Source organism: Sphaeramia orbicularis, chromosome 22 (assembly GCF_902148855.1).
Source record: "Sphaeramia orbicularis chromosome 22, fSphaOr1.1, whole genome shotgun sequence".
Taxonomy (NCBI): domain Eukaryota; kingdom Metazoa; phylum Chordata; class Actinopteri; order Kurtiformes; family Apogonidae; genus Sphaeramia; species Sphaeramia orbicularis.
This window is the reverse complement of record NC_043978.1, coordinates 288403-306660: the sequence shown is the minus strand read 5'-3', so window position 1 is coordinate 306660 and position 18258 is coordinate 288403. Positions and strand designations below refer to the sequence as shown.

Below are 18258 nucleotides of genomic sequence, written 5' to 3'. Positions count from 1 at the left end.
CCCAGGTCGGTTTGTAAACACATGGTTTGTTTGTGGTGGATGGAACTAAGAAACTGTTCACTGTAATGAAAGAGATTCAGCTGAGGAATGACAGACAGACGAACAGATTCATGACACTGAGGATATGACTGAGGATGGACAGATCTGAGGAAAAACTGGTCAAGAAAGTCTTCAGCACCTTTAATAAAAAAAAGAATCCAAAAATACAAAAACAGGAGAACAAAAGGAGGGAGTAAAACGTGCTCAATGTAAAACTAAAAAGCCTGATGAACACAAACACATGGAGCTAGGATCAAGATTCTTGAACAAGATGGTCTTCACAGGGAAACAGAAACAACGCACTGACAACAGACAAAGGGAGAGAGGAGAATATACTGAGGACTTGCAGCTGACGTCACTGGTCATGTGAGTGTTGTTTCCACCTCCATATTGGTAGGCACACTATCAGGATCCAGAAAGTCTGAACTGTTGTTTTATCTGGTGTTTTTCTTTGGACTGGTGTTTGTGGGTTTTATTTGCGAGTCTGTCTGCTGTGATAAAGGCACCACAGATGAGTTTACATGTTCACTAACTACAGTGACGCACGCAACTGGGAGGTCAAACCAGTGTTCCCAGCTCCAGCCGGCTCCCATCAGCCGTACACCTGCAGGCTCTGAACTGGTGAACCAGCCCAGATGTTCACTGGAAACGCTCCATCAACTGTCTGTGTCCTAAAGCCCCTCCCATCTGCATCATGTGACTGGACCTCATGTGGAAGGCTGTCCCATAGTTAAAGCAGACCGGCACAGACGGGGGGGGCAGTATTGTCACCAGCTCCAGCTGAACTCAGCGGTGTCGCCCGCCGTAGCTCCGCCCACTTCCATCTGCCTCACCCAGCTGAGGAAACTCAAAGGGAGCAGGTAGATCCACAACCACTGTCTGTAGGTGATAGTCCAGGGGAAGTCCTCCAGTAGGTTTAAAGGGTCTGCAGCACCAGACCACATGAGGACTATTCTGATTTTACACACCGCTAAGGCAACAGGCACGCAGGCTAACAGTACTGAGAAGCTAGGCTAACTGCGGTTATAACTAAACAGCGGTGGGCAGAACAGAACCAGCCCTGACACCAGTGGAACCCAGCGGTCTGTATGCAGAACTGATACTGGTGAAAGAGAAGGAATAAACGGCACACAGGAGTTTAACAGCTCCATCCTTTAACACGCTGTACGATCCAAGGAAAGCTTGCCCACCAATATGGCGTCGTAAACAGCAAACCACATGATCATGTGACGTACGTGCAAAACCTCAATAGGGAAAACAGGGATCACATTCAGGTGTGGGTAATTACAGGAGGAACACCAGGTGAAGACAATGAGGGGATGAGGGAAGACAAAGACAAGACTGACAGTGCAGACAAAAACAGGAAGGAGACCACCTTCACCAAAATAAAACAGGAAAAGACAAAACCAAAAACCATAAAGTAAATCCACACAAACGACGATGCATGACTAAGTGTTGTGTCAGGGGTAAATGTGTTCAGTTTGGTTCAGGTGGAAACCCAGACATATGTTCTGTCAGACCTTCAGGTTTCCGGCGGCCGTCAGAACAGACTTGACCGCCCTCATCCCGTAGTCGTAGTGAGGCTGAGACGACAGCTGCTCTGAACACAGCCGGTACGTTGCCACGATTTTCACGGAGAGGGGCCGAGCGGTTACGAATCCACAGGAGTAGAGCATGATTTCTGCGATCATGGCGTAGTCTGGGACCATCATAGCCACAGTCCTGAACAGAGCCTAGAAGACAAAGAGACACGAAGGGCCTTTCAGTCTGAAACCTCCAAACTGATACGAAGAGAAGAAACGAGCCAGGTTTAAGTGAAGATCCATCCATCCATCCATTTCCTTCCGCTTATCCGGGGCCGGGTCGCGGGGGTAACAGTCTTACCAGGGATGCCCAGACTTCCCTCTCCCCAGACACCTCCTCCAGCTCTTCCGGGGGGACCCCGAGGCGTTCCCAGGCCAGCCGAGAGACATAGTCTCTCCAACGTGTCCTGGGTCTTCCCCGAGGTCTCCTCCCGGTGGGACATGCCCGGAACACCTCCCCAGGGAGGCGTCCAGGAGGCATCCGAAACAGATGCCCGAGCCACCTCAGCTGGCCCCTCTCGACGCGGAGGAGCAGCGGCTCTACTCCGAGCTCCTCCCTGGTGACTGAGCTCCTCACCCTATCCCTAAGGGTGCGCCCAGCCACCCTGCGGAGGAAACTCATTTCGACCGCTTGTATCCGGGATCTTGTCCTTTCGGTCATGACCCAAAGCTCATGACCATAGGTGAGGGTAGGAACGTAGATTGACCAGTAAATCCAGAGCTTCGCCTCTCGGCTCAGCTCCTTCTTTACCACAACCGACCGATACAGCGACTGCATCACTGCAGACGCTGCACCGATCCGTCTGTCAATCTCACGCTCCATCCTTCCCTCACTCGTGAACAAGACCCCAAGATACTTAAACTCCTCCACTTGGGGCAAAGACTCCCCACCGACCCGGAGAGGGCAGACCACCTTTTTCCGGTCGAGAACCATGGCCTCGGATTTGGAGGTGCTGATCCTCATCCCCCTCGCTTCACACTCAGCTGCAAACCGCCCCAGGGCACGCTGAAGGTCCAGGTTCGATGAGGCCAACAGGACAACGTCGTCTGCAAAAAGCAGAGATGAAATCCTGTGGTCCCCAAACCGGACCCCCTCCGGCCCCTGGCTGCGCCTAGAAATTCTGTCCATAAAAATTATGAACAGAACCGGTGACAAAGGGCAGCCCTGCCGGAGACCAACATGCACCTGGAACAGGTCTGACTTACTGCCAGCAATGCGAACCAGACTCCTGCTTCGGTCATACAAGGACCGGACTGCCCTTAGCAAAGGGCCCCGAACCCCATACTCCCGAAGCACCCCCCACAGGATACCACAAGGGACACGGTCGAACGCCTTCTCCAGATCCACAAAACACATGTGGACTGGTTGGGCGAACTCCCATGAACCTTCGAGCACCCGATGGAGAGTATAGAGCTGGTCCAGCGTTCCGCGACCGGGACGAAAACCGCATTGTTCCTCCTGGATCCGAGGTTCGACTATCGGTCGGATCCTCCTCTCCAGTACCTTGGAATAGACTTTCCCCGGGAGGCTGAGGAGTGTGATCCCCCTATAGTTGGAGCACATCCTCCGGTCCCCCTTCTTAAAAAGGGGAACCACCACCCCGGTCTGCCAATCCAGAGGTACTGTCCCCGACTGCCACGCGATGTTACAGAGACGTGTCAGCCAAGACAGTCCCTGCACATCCAGAGACTTAAGGTAGTCAGGGTGAATCTCATCCACCCCCGGTGCCCTGCCACCGAGGAGCTTGCCAACCACCTCGGTGACTTCAGCTTGGGTAATGAATGAGTCCACCTCTGAGACCTCAGCCTCTGCTTCCTCCATGGAAGACGTGACAGTGGGATTGAGGAGATCCTCGAAGTATTCCTTCCACCGTCCGACAACATCCCCAGTCGAGGTCAGCAGCTCCCCACTTCCACTGTAAACAGTGTTGGTGGCGCACTGCTTTCCCCTTCTGAGGCGCCGGATGGTTTGCCAGAATTTCCTCGAGGCCGACCGATAGTCCTCCTCCATGGCCTCCCCAAACTCCACCCAGACCCGAGTTTTTGCCTCCACAACTGCTCGGGCTGCAGCTCGCTTGGCCTTCCGGTACTCATCAGCTCAAGGCTCGATAAGACTCCTTCTTCAGCTTGACAGCATCCCTTACTTCCGGGGTCCACCACCGGGTTTGGGGATTGCCGCCACGACAGGCACCGGAGACCTTGCGACCACAGCTCCGAGCAGCCGCTTCAACAATGGAGGTGGAGAACATAGTCCACTCGGACTCAATGTCCCCAGCCTCCCCCGGGATCTGGGAGAAGCTCTCCCGGAGGTGGGAGTTGAAGACCGCACTGACATCGGGCTCTGCCAGACGTTCCCAACAGACCCTCACAACACGTTTGGGCCTGCCGAGTCGGTCCGGTTTCCTCCTTCGCCAGCGGATCCAACTCACCACCAGGTGGTGATCGGTTGACAGCTCTGCCCCTCTCTTCACCCGAGTGTCCAAAACACGCGGTCGGAGGTCTGATGATACGACAACGAAGTCGATCATTGACCTCCGGCCTAGGGTGTCCTGGTGCCAAGTGCACTTATGGACATCCCTGTGTTCGAACATGGTGTTTGTTATGGACAAACTGTGACTAGCACAGAAGTCCAATAACAAAACACCGCTCGGGTTCAGATCAGGGAGGCCGTTCCTCCCCATCACCCCCCTCCAGGTCTCACTGTCGTTGCCCACGTGGGCATTGAAGTCACCCAGGAGAACAATGGAGTCCCCAGTCGGAGCACCATCCAGCACCCCTCCCAGGGACTCCAAGAAGGTTGGGTACTCTGCACTGCTGTTCGGCCCGTAGGCCGAGACAACAGTGAGGCACCTGTCCCCGACCCGAAGGCGCAGGGACGCGACCCTCTCGTTCACCGGGGTGAACTCCAACACATGACGACTGAGCTGAGGGGCTATGAGCAAGCCCACACCAGCCCGCCGCCTCTCACCGCGGGCAACGCCAGAGAAATGGAGAGTCCAGCCCCTCTCGAGGGGTTGGGTTCCAGAGCCCAAGCTATGTGTGGAGGTGAGCCCGACTATATCTAGTCGGTATCTCTCAACCTCCCTCACAAGCTCCGGCTCCTTCCCTCCCAGCGAGGTGACATTCCATGTCCCAAGAGCTAGACTCTGCGTCCGGGGATCGGGTTGTCGGGCTCCCTGCCGTCGACTGCCACCCAATCCACACTGCACCAAGCCCCTACGATTCCCTCGGTGGGTGGTGAGTCCACCGGAGGGCGGGCCCACGTCGCTCCTTCGGGCTGGGCCCGGCCGGACCCCGTGGGCATAGGCTCGGCCACCAGGCGCTCGCATTCGAGCCCCAACCCCGGGCCTGGCTCCAGGGTGGGGCCCCGGCTGCGCCGTACCGGGCGACGTCATGTTCTTCTGCTGTTTATTTTTCATAGGGGCTTCCGAACTGCTCTTAGTCTGGCCCGTCACCCAGGACCTGTTTGCCTTGGGAGACCCTACCAGGGGCATAAAGCCCCCGACAACATAGCTCCTGGGATCATTCGGGCACTCAAACTCCCCCACCACGATAAGGTGGCAGTTCAAGGGGGAGTGAAGTAAGTGAAGATCAGCTGAAAAATACAAAAATACAAAGGTTCAGTCACAGGTTTTAACTGCAGTCCATTTATTTGAAGACCAATGAATGTGAAGGAAGAGAAACACCGCTGCTGGTTCTTCCCACTGATACTGACTGGAACTGCCATGTCACTTATGGGATGTAATTTGTGTCCAAACTCTATGCAACAGATCACACAGGACCACAAATGGTCCTTCTAGGCATCAACCGTGCATTTATTATAACATGAAACAAACTGATCAGAAAAATGACCCTTCACAAACTCACAGAACACAGTTTTCAGTCTGTGTGACCTAAAGCCAGGCCCCAGGGGGCGGATCCACAGTCCACTTTACATGAGCAGCACCAGCCAAACTGTAAACTCTGCTCTTCGTCTCAGTCATTGTCTGAATGGGTGCAGATTAGGGATGGGAAGATTATTGGATACGTATCCATACGCCGACAAGCGCCTGGAATGATATCGCAATGCATCGGTTACTGAATGTTTGCATTGATAAAATTCAATCCGTTCAGTATATATATATATTTTTTTGCATTTAAAAGTGTTACAATTTTATTTGGGTAAAGTTTTTCTTTTCTTCAGACCCATGTTAACATGAATGGATGTGTACACCGCACACAACAACCAGAGCTCCGCCCATGCACTGAGCACATGCTCCGCCCATGCATTGGCCACATGCTCCACATCAGATCATAGATCCTGAGTAGGCCTGGATGCCCATATCGTAACGTAAAGGGTTAGAACCATCAGACACACACGGACCTGGATACCATCAGACCACCACACACACATGGACCCGGATACCATCAGACCACCACACACGTGGACCTTGATACCATCAGACCACCACACACACATGGACCTGGACACCATCAGACCACCACATACACATGGACCTGGATACCATCAGACCACCACACACGTGGACCTTGATACCATCAGACCACCACATACACATGGACCTGGACACCATCAGACCACCACATACACATGGACCTGGATACCATCAGACCACCACATACACATGGACCTGGACACCATCAGACCACCACATACACATGGACCTGGATACCATCAGACCACCACACACGTGGACCTTGGTACCATCAGACCACCACACACACATGGACCTGGACACCATCAGACCACCACATACACATGGACCTTGGTACCATCAGACCACCACACACACATGGACCTGGATACCTTGAGGTTGTCTGGTAGTTCGGAGCGTCCGGCATAGCCTGGATTCATGGTGATAAACACAGCGCAGGAGGGATCCAGTTTGAGCTCCGTCCCTTCAAAGACCAGAACCTCCATATGGGTGGAGATACCTGCACACAGCGGTGGACAACACACAGGATCACAAACAGACAACGGAAGACAAATGTCAAACACACAGCGCTTAATTATGGAAAGTTCCATTCATTTGGTCAGGAGGTCTGGGTCCTTCTGTCAGCTACAAACTACAAACACCACTGAAAACAACTGGAAATAAATATTGAACTATCCAGAAAATAAAGGGATAAACTCTGAACAAAAATAACAATCTGAGAAATTAGAATTCCATATAAATTTAGAATACATTCAGATGAAAGGAAGTCAAAGGTTCTGCAGTGATAAAGCCCCCACCTCTCTGTATGGTAAGAATCTGCTGCGCCACCACAGACAGAACCTCCAGGTCGATCCGGTTAAACTCATCAAAGCAGGCCCAGGCTCCACAGGACAGCAGGCCCTGAACACAACACAACATGACAATACACAATACAACAATACACAGCACAACATAACGTAATGCAACACAACACAACATGAACACAACATGAACACGACACAGCACAACACACAGCAGGTTCACTGACTCAGACCAAGGTTCTAATAGTTTTGAATTTTTCATTCTAGTTTAGTTTTATTTAATTTGGACTTTTTTTTTCTCTAATTCAGTTCATTTTAATTAGTTTTTAGAGCAGGTTTGATAGTTTTTATTAGTTTTCATTTTCTTCTAAATGCTTAGTTTTAGTTTAGTTTTATTTTTTCATATCTTTGTCGTCGTATTCAAATCAATCCCAGACAGGACTCTGCTGCTTTAGTCTCCATGTTTCCAGGTAGAGTGGGGACCAGAAGACGACTGGAAACCACAAGTGAACACAAGTGACGGAGCAAAAAGTGTCGTATGGAGACAGCACAGAAAACTGAGAGAGTGAAATAAATCGATTTCATATCAATCTGACATTGACAAAGACAAAAACGAAGGGAATTTTATCCATAATTTTTATCTGTTTTAGTTAGTTTTGTAAACACACAATACAGTTTCGTTAGTTATCGTTTTTTTTATTTTAGTTATAGTTTTTATTTATTTCAGTTAACGAAAATGTTTGTTCAATTCTAGTTTTTGTTATTTTGTTAGTTTTCATTAACAATAATAACCTTAACTTCAACAAAAATGACCTGTTTTCTCCCTAGTATTCAGGCTCCATCCTGACACCAGCTCAGTCGTCATCTGCAGGAAGGCAGACCAGAGGCGGTTTGATCTGAGGAAACTGAGGTGTTTGAATGTGGATAAAAAGCTTCTGAAAATGTTTAATTCATTTTGTATTGAGTCCATTTGAACTTCTGCTTTGGTTTACTGGTTTGGTAACCTCAGTGTTTTAAACAGAAACAGGCTGAGGAATGTTCTTCAAATCTGACTTAAAACAGCTGGTGTTGGCTTCAATGACTCTGATCATCTGTACGAAGCCAGAGCACCTCAGAGGTCAAAGGTCATTTGGGCCAAACCTTCACCCTCTCCATCCTCTTCGTGCACAGTTTCAGCTTCTTCCATCAAACTGAAGGTCCACTTTCCACTGCAGAGCCAAATCAAACCCAGATCTCTGATCATTTGTCCCATCTGCCGTTCAGTTTTTAAGATTCGAACCGCTAACCCTCTGGTTACTGGACGACCACCTCTGAGTTGGGTGAAAGTGAGACAGCTGTGTTCAGGTTTTAGTGTGAGTCTGGAGGCAGACTCAAACTGGGCTGTTTCCACTCAGATCATGTCCTAGTGGGGGGACTGGACTCACTTTGAAGAACTTTCCCAGTGCGATGTAGTCCAGGCCGTCGGAGCAGTTGAACACCACACACTGTTTGGCCACAGCTTTGGCCAAGTCTTTGGTGGTCTCGGTCTTCCCTGTGCCCGCCGGACCCTCAGGGGCTCCTCCCAAATGCAGGTGTAGGGCACCGAACAGGGTCCTGAAAGGGAAGAAAGCAACCACAAACAGGAAGGATAGAAAATACAAGTGGTGCTTGGAATCATGTCTGTCTTTGACTGGAAACAGTTACACTCCAGATTTCTGGAAACATTTACTTCAACAGCTGAGATTTTCACTGCGTATGAACATTTGAATAGTTTTATGGTTTTGGAGTTCTGGGCTTTTGGAAGTTCTAAAAGATGCTTTGAACTCTAACGTATCCATAACTTTTTTCTTTCTTTCTTTCTTTATTTATTTTTTAATTATTTCGAATTAAACATAAACATGTACTTATACATAAGGAACCACACACACACACACACAAATACAATTTTTTTTTAATATATATATGTATACATATATATATATATATATATATATAATTTTTTTTTTTTTTTTTTGTATGTGTGTGTGGTTCCTTATGTATAAGTATATATATATATACACATATATATATATATATATATATATATATATATATATATATATATATATATATATATATATATATATATATATATGTACAGGGTGGGGAAGCAAAATGTACAATGAACATTTAGTTGTTTTTTCTCAGCAGACACTACGTCAGTTGTTTTGAACCCAAACATATACTGATGTCATAATCATACCTAACACTATTATCCATACCTTTTCAGAAACTTTTGCCCATATGAGTAATCAGGAAAGCAAACGTCAAAGAGTGTGTGATTTGCTGAATGCACTCGTCACACCAAAGGAGATTTCAAAAACAGTTGGAGTGTCCATAAAGACTGTTTATAATGGAAAGAAGAGAATGACTATGAGCAAAACTATTACCAGAAAGTCTGGAAGATACTATTGAAGAAGAATGGGAGAAGTTGTCACCCCAATATTTGAGGAACACTTGCGCAAGTTTCAGGAAGCGTGTGAAGGCAGTTATTGAGAAAGAAGGAGGACACATAGAATAAAAACATTTTCTATTATGGACATTTTCTTGTGGCAAATAAATTCTCATGACTTTCAATAAACTAATTGGTCATACACTGTCTTTCAATCCCTGCCTCAAAATATTGTACATTTTGCTTCCCCACCCTGTATATATATATAAAGATATATAAAATAATAAACAAATTATACAACAAACCTACAAACCTATTAAACCCCCCAAAAAAGAAGAAAACAAACAAAACAACAAAAAAACAACAACAACAACAACAACAAAAAAACCAAGATAAATAATGTTATCAGCTCCTCTTTCCAATACTCAGGGCTGATTCAGAGTGAATATAATGTATATTAACAACACGTGTCTGTCCAAAGGACAGGAGACACCAGGACACTCTTACTGACAGTAGAGAAAAAAGTATTCCATTGTTGATAAAATAAATTAATTTGTCCATGAACAGAAAACTGAATCTTTTCCAACTTTAAAAAGAAAAGTAAATCATGCACCCATTGCACAACAGCAGGTGTCAGAGGTTCCTTCACTTAAAGACAATCAGACGATGGGACACTAGTGGACACAAAGCTGTGGAGTCACTTTGGGCTTTGGACGATCCCAGCGCAGGAGAGGAAACTCCAAAAACAGCCAGTAGGGGGAGTGGTTGCACTGATTTAACCACGTATCCATAACTTCTCAGTATCATCCTGTCAAACCAGTGGGGCACTAGTAAACTCTTATTTTCTGCTTTTTTCAGTATAATTTTACATTTTAATACTCATATAGCACACACACAGAACACAGATGATAACACACAGTCATTGATTTCACACAAAATATAAGTTTTGTTTTGTCAGAAACACTTGAGCTTCATTTGTACGTGTACACATTTAGCTAAAGTTAGAATACTCAGTATATTCATTATGTTTAAGTTAATATAGTTAACATTATGTTAAGGCAACATAAACCAGAGGTGAACATGTGGAGCAGTGAACATGTGGAGCGGTGAACATGTGGAGCAGTGAACATGTGGAGCGGTGAACATGTGGAGCGGTGAACATGTGGAGTGGTGAACATGTGGAGAAGTGAACATGCGGAGAACATGTGGAGCAGATGTGGAGCAGTGAACATGTGGAGCGATGAACATGTGGAGCAGATGTGGAGCGGTGAACATGTGGAGCGATGAACATGTGGAGCAGTGAACATGTGTGGGCGGTGAACATATGGAGCGGTGAACATGTGGAACAGTGAACATGTTGAGCAGTGAACATGTGGAGTGGTGAACATGTGGAGAAGTGAACATGTGGAGTGGTGAACATGTGGAGAAGTGAATATGCGGAGAACATGTGGAGCAGATGTGGAGCGGTGAACATGTGGAGCGATGAACATGTGGAGCAGATGTGGAGCGGTGAACATGTGGAGCAGTGAACATGTGGAGCAGTGAACATGTGGAGCAGTGAACATGTGGAATTGTGAACATGTGGAGCGGTGAACATGTGGAGAGGTGAACATGTGAGCGGTGAACGTGTGGAGCAGATGTGGAGCGGTGAACATGTGGAGTGGTGAACATGTGGAGCGGAGAACATGTGGAGCAGATGTGGAGCGGTGAACATGTGGAGCAGTGAACATGTGGAGCAGATGTGGAGCGGTGAACATGTGGAGCAGATGTGGAGTGCTGAACATGTGGAGTGGTGAACATGTGGAGCGGTGAACATGTGGAGTGGTGAACATGTGGAGCGGTGAACATGTGGAGTGGTGAACATGTGGAGTGGTGAACATGTGGAGCGGTGAACATGTGGAGCAGTGAACATGTGGAGCAGATGTGGAGCGGTGAACATGTGGAGCAGTGAACATGTGGAGCAGTGAACATGTGTGGGTGGTGCTTTTACCGGTAGCAGCGGTCTGTGAGGGGGGTGATGACCAGACGGGGGGTGTTCCCCAGGTACTCGTATCCGTACGGCAGACCCGCGTTGATCATCTTGGTGTGAAGCTGGTTCTCCTGCACAAATCACAGGATTACGACTCTGTATTAATGAGGGAAACTCATGGTGGAAATAGTGCAGTCTTTAACACTTGAATGCTCATAAAAACAGACTGTTGTGTCTGTTACCAGTATGTGACCTGTGGAGAACCATGAGTTCAAGATGGGGTACTTTTAGGGGGAGCAGACTACAGATTTTTTTTTTTTTCCACCTTTGTTTATTTGGAGATTTATAGAAACTGGACAATACAAACACTGTATCATACGTGACATCAATTGAAAATAAATTCTTGCACAATTTCCATTTTTTTTACATGCAAACGAACCCAAGAACAAGTCCACCAACCTTCTCCATTAACAAAAACAAACAAACAAACAAAAGGTCTTGAAAGGTTCACATTTAGAATGTGTTACACCAGGTGTATTACCGAATAGAAAAAACAAAAAGGAGGACCAGGCAGAAAAATGACCACAAAGGTCCATCTGGACTGACTATTTGAAACAAAGGATTCCAGATTTGTGAAAATGTATCAGCAGAGGCATAAAGTGTCATTCTAATTTTTTTAAATTTGAGGAAAAACAGGACATCTGTGAGCCAGTGAATAAAGGAAGGGGGCTGTGGGGACTTCCAGTTCAGGACAATTATCCTTCTGCAAGAATGGTCATAAATGCAAGAGAATTAGTTTGAGAAGTGCAGAGGTTCAGGGGTCCTGACCCCAAATAGGACTGTCAAGGGCTTTGGATTCATTTTCCTACCAATTACATTAGAGATAATGGTAAGAACTTCAGTCCAAAAGTCAATCAGCAGGAAGCGTAAGGACGGGGGTGGATAGTTCGTGAGATGGGGGGGGGTTCTCCCTAACTACCAGGACGTACCTGTGTCATTCCTCAGCTGAATCTCTTCCTCATGGTGAACAGGTTCTTAGTTCCATCCACCACAAACAAACCATGTGTTTATAATCAGAGCAGGAGGAACTGGGCATCTGAGGAATTTGGTCACTACGTGCATTGTAGGAAGTGAAGGCTCACACCACCGCTGCTGCAGTGCATCCGTGTGACATTATATGGATGAAACAAACACGACGCAGAAACGTGGAAACGGCTGAAAGGAAGTGGAGCTCCAGCCGTTTCTGCGTCGGTGGTATCGGAGTCATTTACTCGCGGTCCTGCTCTGAAAAATCCATCTCATCCACTATTAATCGATTACACAAAATGAAAAAGAAACTGATCCAAAATCAATCAAATCAATTTTTTTACCCAGCACTATTCAAGAACATCACACAGTTCAGTAAACGGTACCCGGGTCACTGGGAAATCCTGGATCCACAACTGGTTGGTGAACTGCTGCTGTCCACTTGTGTCCCATAATTCCATGGTGCCATCGTGTCCATAAATGTGGACTGTCCTTTGGTCCGGTTCTGTGTTCCCTTCTGCTGGAGGTGAAGACAGTCAGTGCAACCCAGGAGGTTCTGATCCAACTGAGGCAGAACCAGAACCAGATGGACCCACACTACAGTGGACACACCAGGAGGTTCTGATCCAACTGAGGCCAACATCTGCCTTCAACCAGAACCAGAACCCAACTAGACTGGACCGGACCACAATGAACACATGTGGACAGACGGGACTGGACTAGAACCACAGCAGAACCACACACTGTTCAATGGAAACACCTACAAGGACCAACTGGACTGGGTCCAAACTGGACAAACTGGACTGGGTCCAAACTGGACCAACTGGACTGGGTCCAAACTGGACTGGGTCCAAACTGGACAAACTGGACTGGGTCCAAACTGGACAAACTGGACTGGGTCCAAACTGGACCAACTGGACTGGGTCCAAACTGGACTGGGTCCAAACTGGACAAATATGGCTTTGGTTTTGGTCACAGTGTCCTTAAACGCAGCTGGTGTTGCCTTCACTTACCATCCAGTAGTAGCGCAGTTGGCTGAGCCACTCAAAGTCGTTCTCGTCTTCGATGCCCTTGTGCACCAGCGTGGACAGAACGTCCCTGGCATGGACGTCCAGAACCACCAGGGCTCCCAGGGTCACTCGATTCTGCTTGGACAGGTTACCGCGAACAAGAGCCACGATGTCTTCGATCTGTCGGTTGTTCTGCTCCAGGTAGGAGTCCAGGGCCTGGATGGAGGACGGGTCATGAACACACAGGAACACGACAAAGACAGGTTTGGGTTTCTGGGGATTCTTTAAGGTTTGGTGTTTCCTTCTACATTTGAACACAAACAGAGTTTCTACTCCTTACATTTTCAAAACAGACTTTATTTTCCATCACTATACGTCTTAAAAATCAAGGCTAATTTCTGTTTCTATTGATGAAACAATATGTCAGATGCTGTGACACATGCACCAAGACAAACATAACATCAAAAACATGTAATAAGGCTCCTGCTTTAATAGAGTTAGTGCGCCTCACTAGTACACACTGTACATTAAATATTATCCAGGACTTCTGATCCCAGAGCCTAGACACCAAACTGGACCACAACAAATGTTCCAGTATGACGGAGAAACAGCACTCCTACTATTCATGAATTATAACAAATACTTAATCGTACTATTAATGTTACACTTTCTGTCTACTAATGTGAGACCCAAACGTCCACCTTTAACCCTTAAAGACCCAAACGTCCACCTTTAACCCTTACAGACCCAAACATCCACCTTTAACCCTTACAGACCCAAACGTCCACCTTTAACCCTTAAAGACCCAAACGTCCACCTTTAACCCTTAAAGACCCAAACATCCACCTTTAACCCTTAAAGACCCAAACATCCACCTTTAACCCTTACAGCCCCAAACGTCCACCTTTAACCCTTACAGACCCAAACATCCACCTTTAACCCTTACAGACCCAAACGTCCACCTTTAACCCTTACAGACCCAAACGTCCACCTTTAACCCTTACAGACCCAAACGTCCACCTTTAACCCTTACAGACCCAAACATCCACCTTTAACCCTTACAGACCCAAATGTCCACCTTTAACCCTTACAGACCCAAACATCCACCTTTAACCCTTACAGCCCCAAACATCCACCTTTAACCCTTAAAGACCCAAACATCCACCTTTAACCCGTAACTAAATGAACCTCTTAAGTGTATGACGGATGATGGGAGGAAGCCGGACGACCAGGGGACAAGACATGAGGAGAACATGAGGAGAGCATGAGGAGAACATGTACACCTTCTATCTCAGTGTGAGGTACAAACTGCAGACGTGTGGATCTGAGCTGTGACACCAGTCACACATTCTTCTACAACAGAAGACTCACATCCATCCACAGGTTTGATTAAACTGTGAATTACAGACACAGTGGAAGCCACCACAGCTTCCTTCTCACCTTGTGTCCTGACTGGATTGCTTGGTGGATGTGTTTGGTCCAGTAGACCTGGGACACACACAGCACTGCCTGGCCTGGCCAAGACCGCACCCAGTCCACCCTTAACTGACCAGGGTAGGCCTTTATGGCCTCACTGATCACCTGCAATGGAACACAACAAACACATGTTATGTGCCCACATATCTGAGGCATGAAAGCACCATCGTCCACCACATACACATACAGGTTAGACCACTGGACCGGCCTTCTGACTGGACTGCTGGTCTATTATGCCGCGTTTCCACTACGTGGAACCAGCTCGGCTCAGCTCGACTCCACTCTGGTACCAGGTCCTGTTCCAGACCGTTTCCATTCCAGGATACTACAGACTTTACAGTACCTGGTCGTCATAGCGATGCAGTGCGTTACTTCTGTGTCGTCGGCTCACAGTTGCTGATAAACTCGTTCGCTGTGTGTTGTCTGGTCAAACTCCTGCTGAATGTTTGTGTCTGAAGCTCCTGGACAAATCATGGTGTAGTTTTCCAGACTGTCCTCATGTGGATTCACCTGCGACAGATTTACTGGAAACTTCTGCATCTGTTTTATGTAAAAGGGCGGGGCACAGAGACGACTCTGACCAATCAGTGGTCTGCAGTGTTTACACAGTGTCACCTTTTAGTACCTGGTCCCCAGTCCTGGAACCTCGGCAGAGGTGATACCAAAAAACTAGTACCAGGAACCAGATTCCAGGTCCTTTTTCAGAATGGAAACGCAAAAAGGACGAGTTGAGCCGAACCAAGCTGAGCTGATACCACGCAGTGGAAACGCAGCATACGTCTGTCCACGGTCTAGAACCAAAGTCCATCTGGGACATGTTGGTCCCACATGAAGCATCTGGGACCCTGAGAACCTCATGGACTGGTCTGAGAACCTCAGGGACTGGTCTGAGAACCTCATGGACTGGTCTTGTGCTGGTCCCAGAGTCAGGACTAAACAGGTGCAGCTGTGTTTCAGTTCTGTGTGTTTCAGTTCTGTGTGTTTCAGTTCTGTGTGTTTCAGTTCTATGTGTTTCAGCTCTATGTGTTTCAGTTCTGTGTGCTTCAGTTCTGTGTGTTTCAGTTCTGTGTGCTTCAGTTCTGTATGTTTCAGTTCTGTGTGTTTCAGTTCTGTGTGTTTCAGTTCTGTGTGTTTCAGTTCTATGTGTTTCAGTTCTGTGTGTTTCAGTTCTATGTGTTTCAGTTCTGTGTGTTTCAGTTCTGTGTGTTTCAGTTCTATGTGTTTCAGTTCTGTGTGTTTCAGTTCTGTGTGTTTCAGCTCTGTGTGTTTCAGTTCTGTGTGTTTCAGTTCTGTGTGTTTCAGCTCTGTGTGTTTCAGTTCTGTGTGTTTCAGTTCTGTGTGTTTCAGTTCTATGTGTTTCAGTTCTGTGTGTTTCAGTTCTATGTGTTTCAGTTCTGTGTGTTTCAGTTCTATGTGTTTCAGTTCTGTGTGTTTCAGTTCTGTGTGTTTCAGTTCTATGTGTTTCAGTTCTGTGTGTTTCAGTTCTGTGTGTTTCAGCTCTGTGTGTTTCAGCTCTGTGTGTTTCAGCTCTGTGTGTTTCAGTTCTGTGTGTTTCAGTTCTATGTGTTTCAGTTCTGTGTGTTTCAGTTCTATCTGTTTCAGTTCTATGTGTTTCAGTTCTGTGTGTTTCAGTTCTATGTGTTTCAGTTCTATGTGTTTCAGTTCTATGTGTTTCAGTTCTGTGTGTTTCAGTTCTGTGTGTTTCAGTTCTGTGTGTTTCAGTTCTATCTGTTTCAGTTCTATGTGTTTCAGTTCTGTGTGTTTCAGTTCTGTATGTTTCAGTTCTGTGTGTTTCAGTTCTGTGTGTTTCAGTTCTGTGTGTTTCAGTTCTATGTGTTTCAGTTCTGTGTGTTTCAGTTCTATGTGTTTCAGTTCTGTGTGTTTCAGTTCTGTGTGTTTCAGTTCTATGTGTTTCAGTTCTGTGTGTTTCAGTTCTGTGTGTTTCAGTTCTGTGTGTTTCAGTTCTATGTGTTTCAGTTCTATGTGTTTCAGTTCTGTGTGTTTCAGGTCTGTGTGTTTCAGTCCAGGCTGAAAACAGCTGTTCAACTGAAAGGCTTCTATCTGACCTCTGACCTTTGACTTTATTTTAATTGATTATTATTTATGTTTTAGTGATTGTGTTTTAATTATACTGGTGTGTTTTTAATCTGTGTCTTTTCCACTTTTGTAAACACTGTGAACTGACCTGTGGATGACCTGTACTATACAAACGGTGGATTCAGAAGTGGGTTCAGTTGAATCCGTCCACACTGAAGGACCAGGACCAGGACCAGGACCAGGACCAGGACCAGGACCAGACCAACACTGATAAACTCATCTACACACAGAACCACGTGTACGAACACACCTTATGTAGTGAAGCCGTCATGGCGTTCTCCAGATCCAGAAGCCACTTTTCCACCTGGCCCCTGGCTTTGGACGTGGAAATGGTTTCCAGTAAGTGCACCACTTCACCTTCACTGCTCTGCATGTGGGTGATGTCCAACACGTCGGTGAAAACCACACTAGCGATGCCTTCGAAACACTTCTTCAGATGGGGCTGGGCCCTAGAAAAGGAAACACTCACATCATGTCTGATGTCTACAAACGGACAATGATGCACTGTGTTGGAGTAATCCTACAAATGATTCCCTTCCAAGCTCCAAAAAGGTTTGTTTTTTCATCTGAAACAGGCTTTAAGACTAAATTCAATAATGAATACAATTATTTTTTCCAAACAGTACCTCATAAATTTGGTATATTTGGTATTAGTACTTCATATACTATTAGCACAAATACTATGAACTACTTTAACTGTGTACTTTTAGAGTAATCATACTCAAAAATCCCTTCCAAGCTCCACAAGTGTTTGTTTTTTCATCTGAAATAGGCTTTAAGACTACATTCAATGATGAATAAAATTATTTATTCCAAAAAGTACCTCATGAATTTGGTATATGTGGTATTAGTACTTCATATACTATTAGCACAGATACTATGAACTACTTTTATTGAGTACTTTTGGAGTAATCATACCCCAGATTCCCTTCCAAGCTCCAAAAAGGTTTGTTTTTTCATCTGAAATAGGCTTTAAGACTAAATTCAATGATGAATAAAAACATTTTTTCCAAACAGTACCTCATAAATTTGGTATATTTGGTACTAGTACTTCATATACTATTAGCACAAATACTATGAAATACTTTTACTATGTAGTTTTGGAGTAATCATACTCAAAAATCCCTTCCAAGCTCCAACAGTGTTTGTTTTTTCATCTGAAATAGGTTTTAAGACTAAATTCAATGATGAATAAAATTATTTATTCCAAAAAGTACCTCATGAATTTGGTATATGTGGTATTAGTACTTCATATACTATTAGCACAAATACTATGAACTACTTTTACTGTGTACTTTTAGAGTAATCATACTCCAGAATCCACTCCACACTGCTCTTCTGTTTGTTGGATTCAGTGGTTGGAACAGATCAAATGTGAAAAAACTTCTAAAAGTTTATAAGCTCTGTTGTTT

At 46.1% G+C, this 18258-nt stretch overlaps 1 protein-coding gene across 1 annotated transcript in view; it reads right to left on the bottom strand.

Moving 5' to 3' along the window:
- The window catches only part of dnah7 (dynein, axonemal, heavy chain 7), a 201946-nt gene that overhangs the window by 115296 nt on the left and 68392 nt on the right, over positions 1–18258 (bottom strand). The window contains exons 21-28 of the mRNA XM_030126944.1: positions 17097–17295; positions 14714–14854; positions 13277–13489; positions 11259–11368; positions 8283–8451; positions 6856–6958; positions 6430–6557; positions 1560–1772 (exon numbers count right to left, since the gene is read on the bottom strand). Coding sequence (XP_029982804.1) covers positions 1560–1772; positions 6430–6557; positions 6856–6958; positions 8283–8451; positions 11259–11368; positions 13277–13489; positions 14714–14854; positions 17097–17295 — 1276 coding nt within the window. The remainder of the gene's footprint in view (positions 1–1559; positions 1773–6429; positions 6558–6855; positions 6959–8282; positions 8452–11258; positions 11369–13276; positions 13490–14713; positions 14855–17096; positions 17296–18258) is intronic.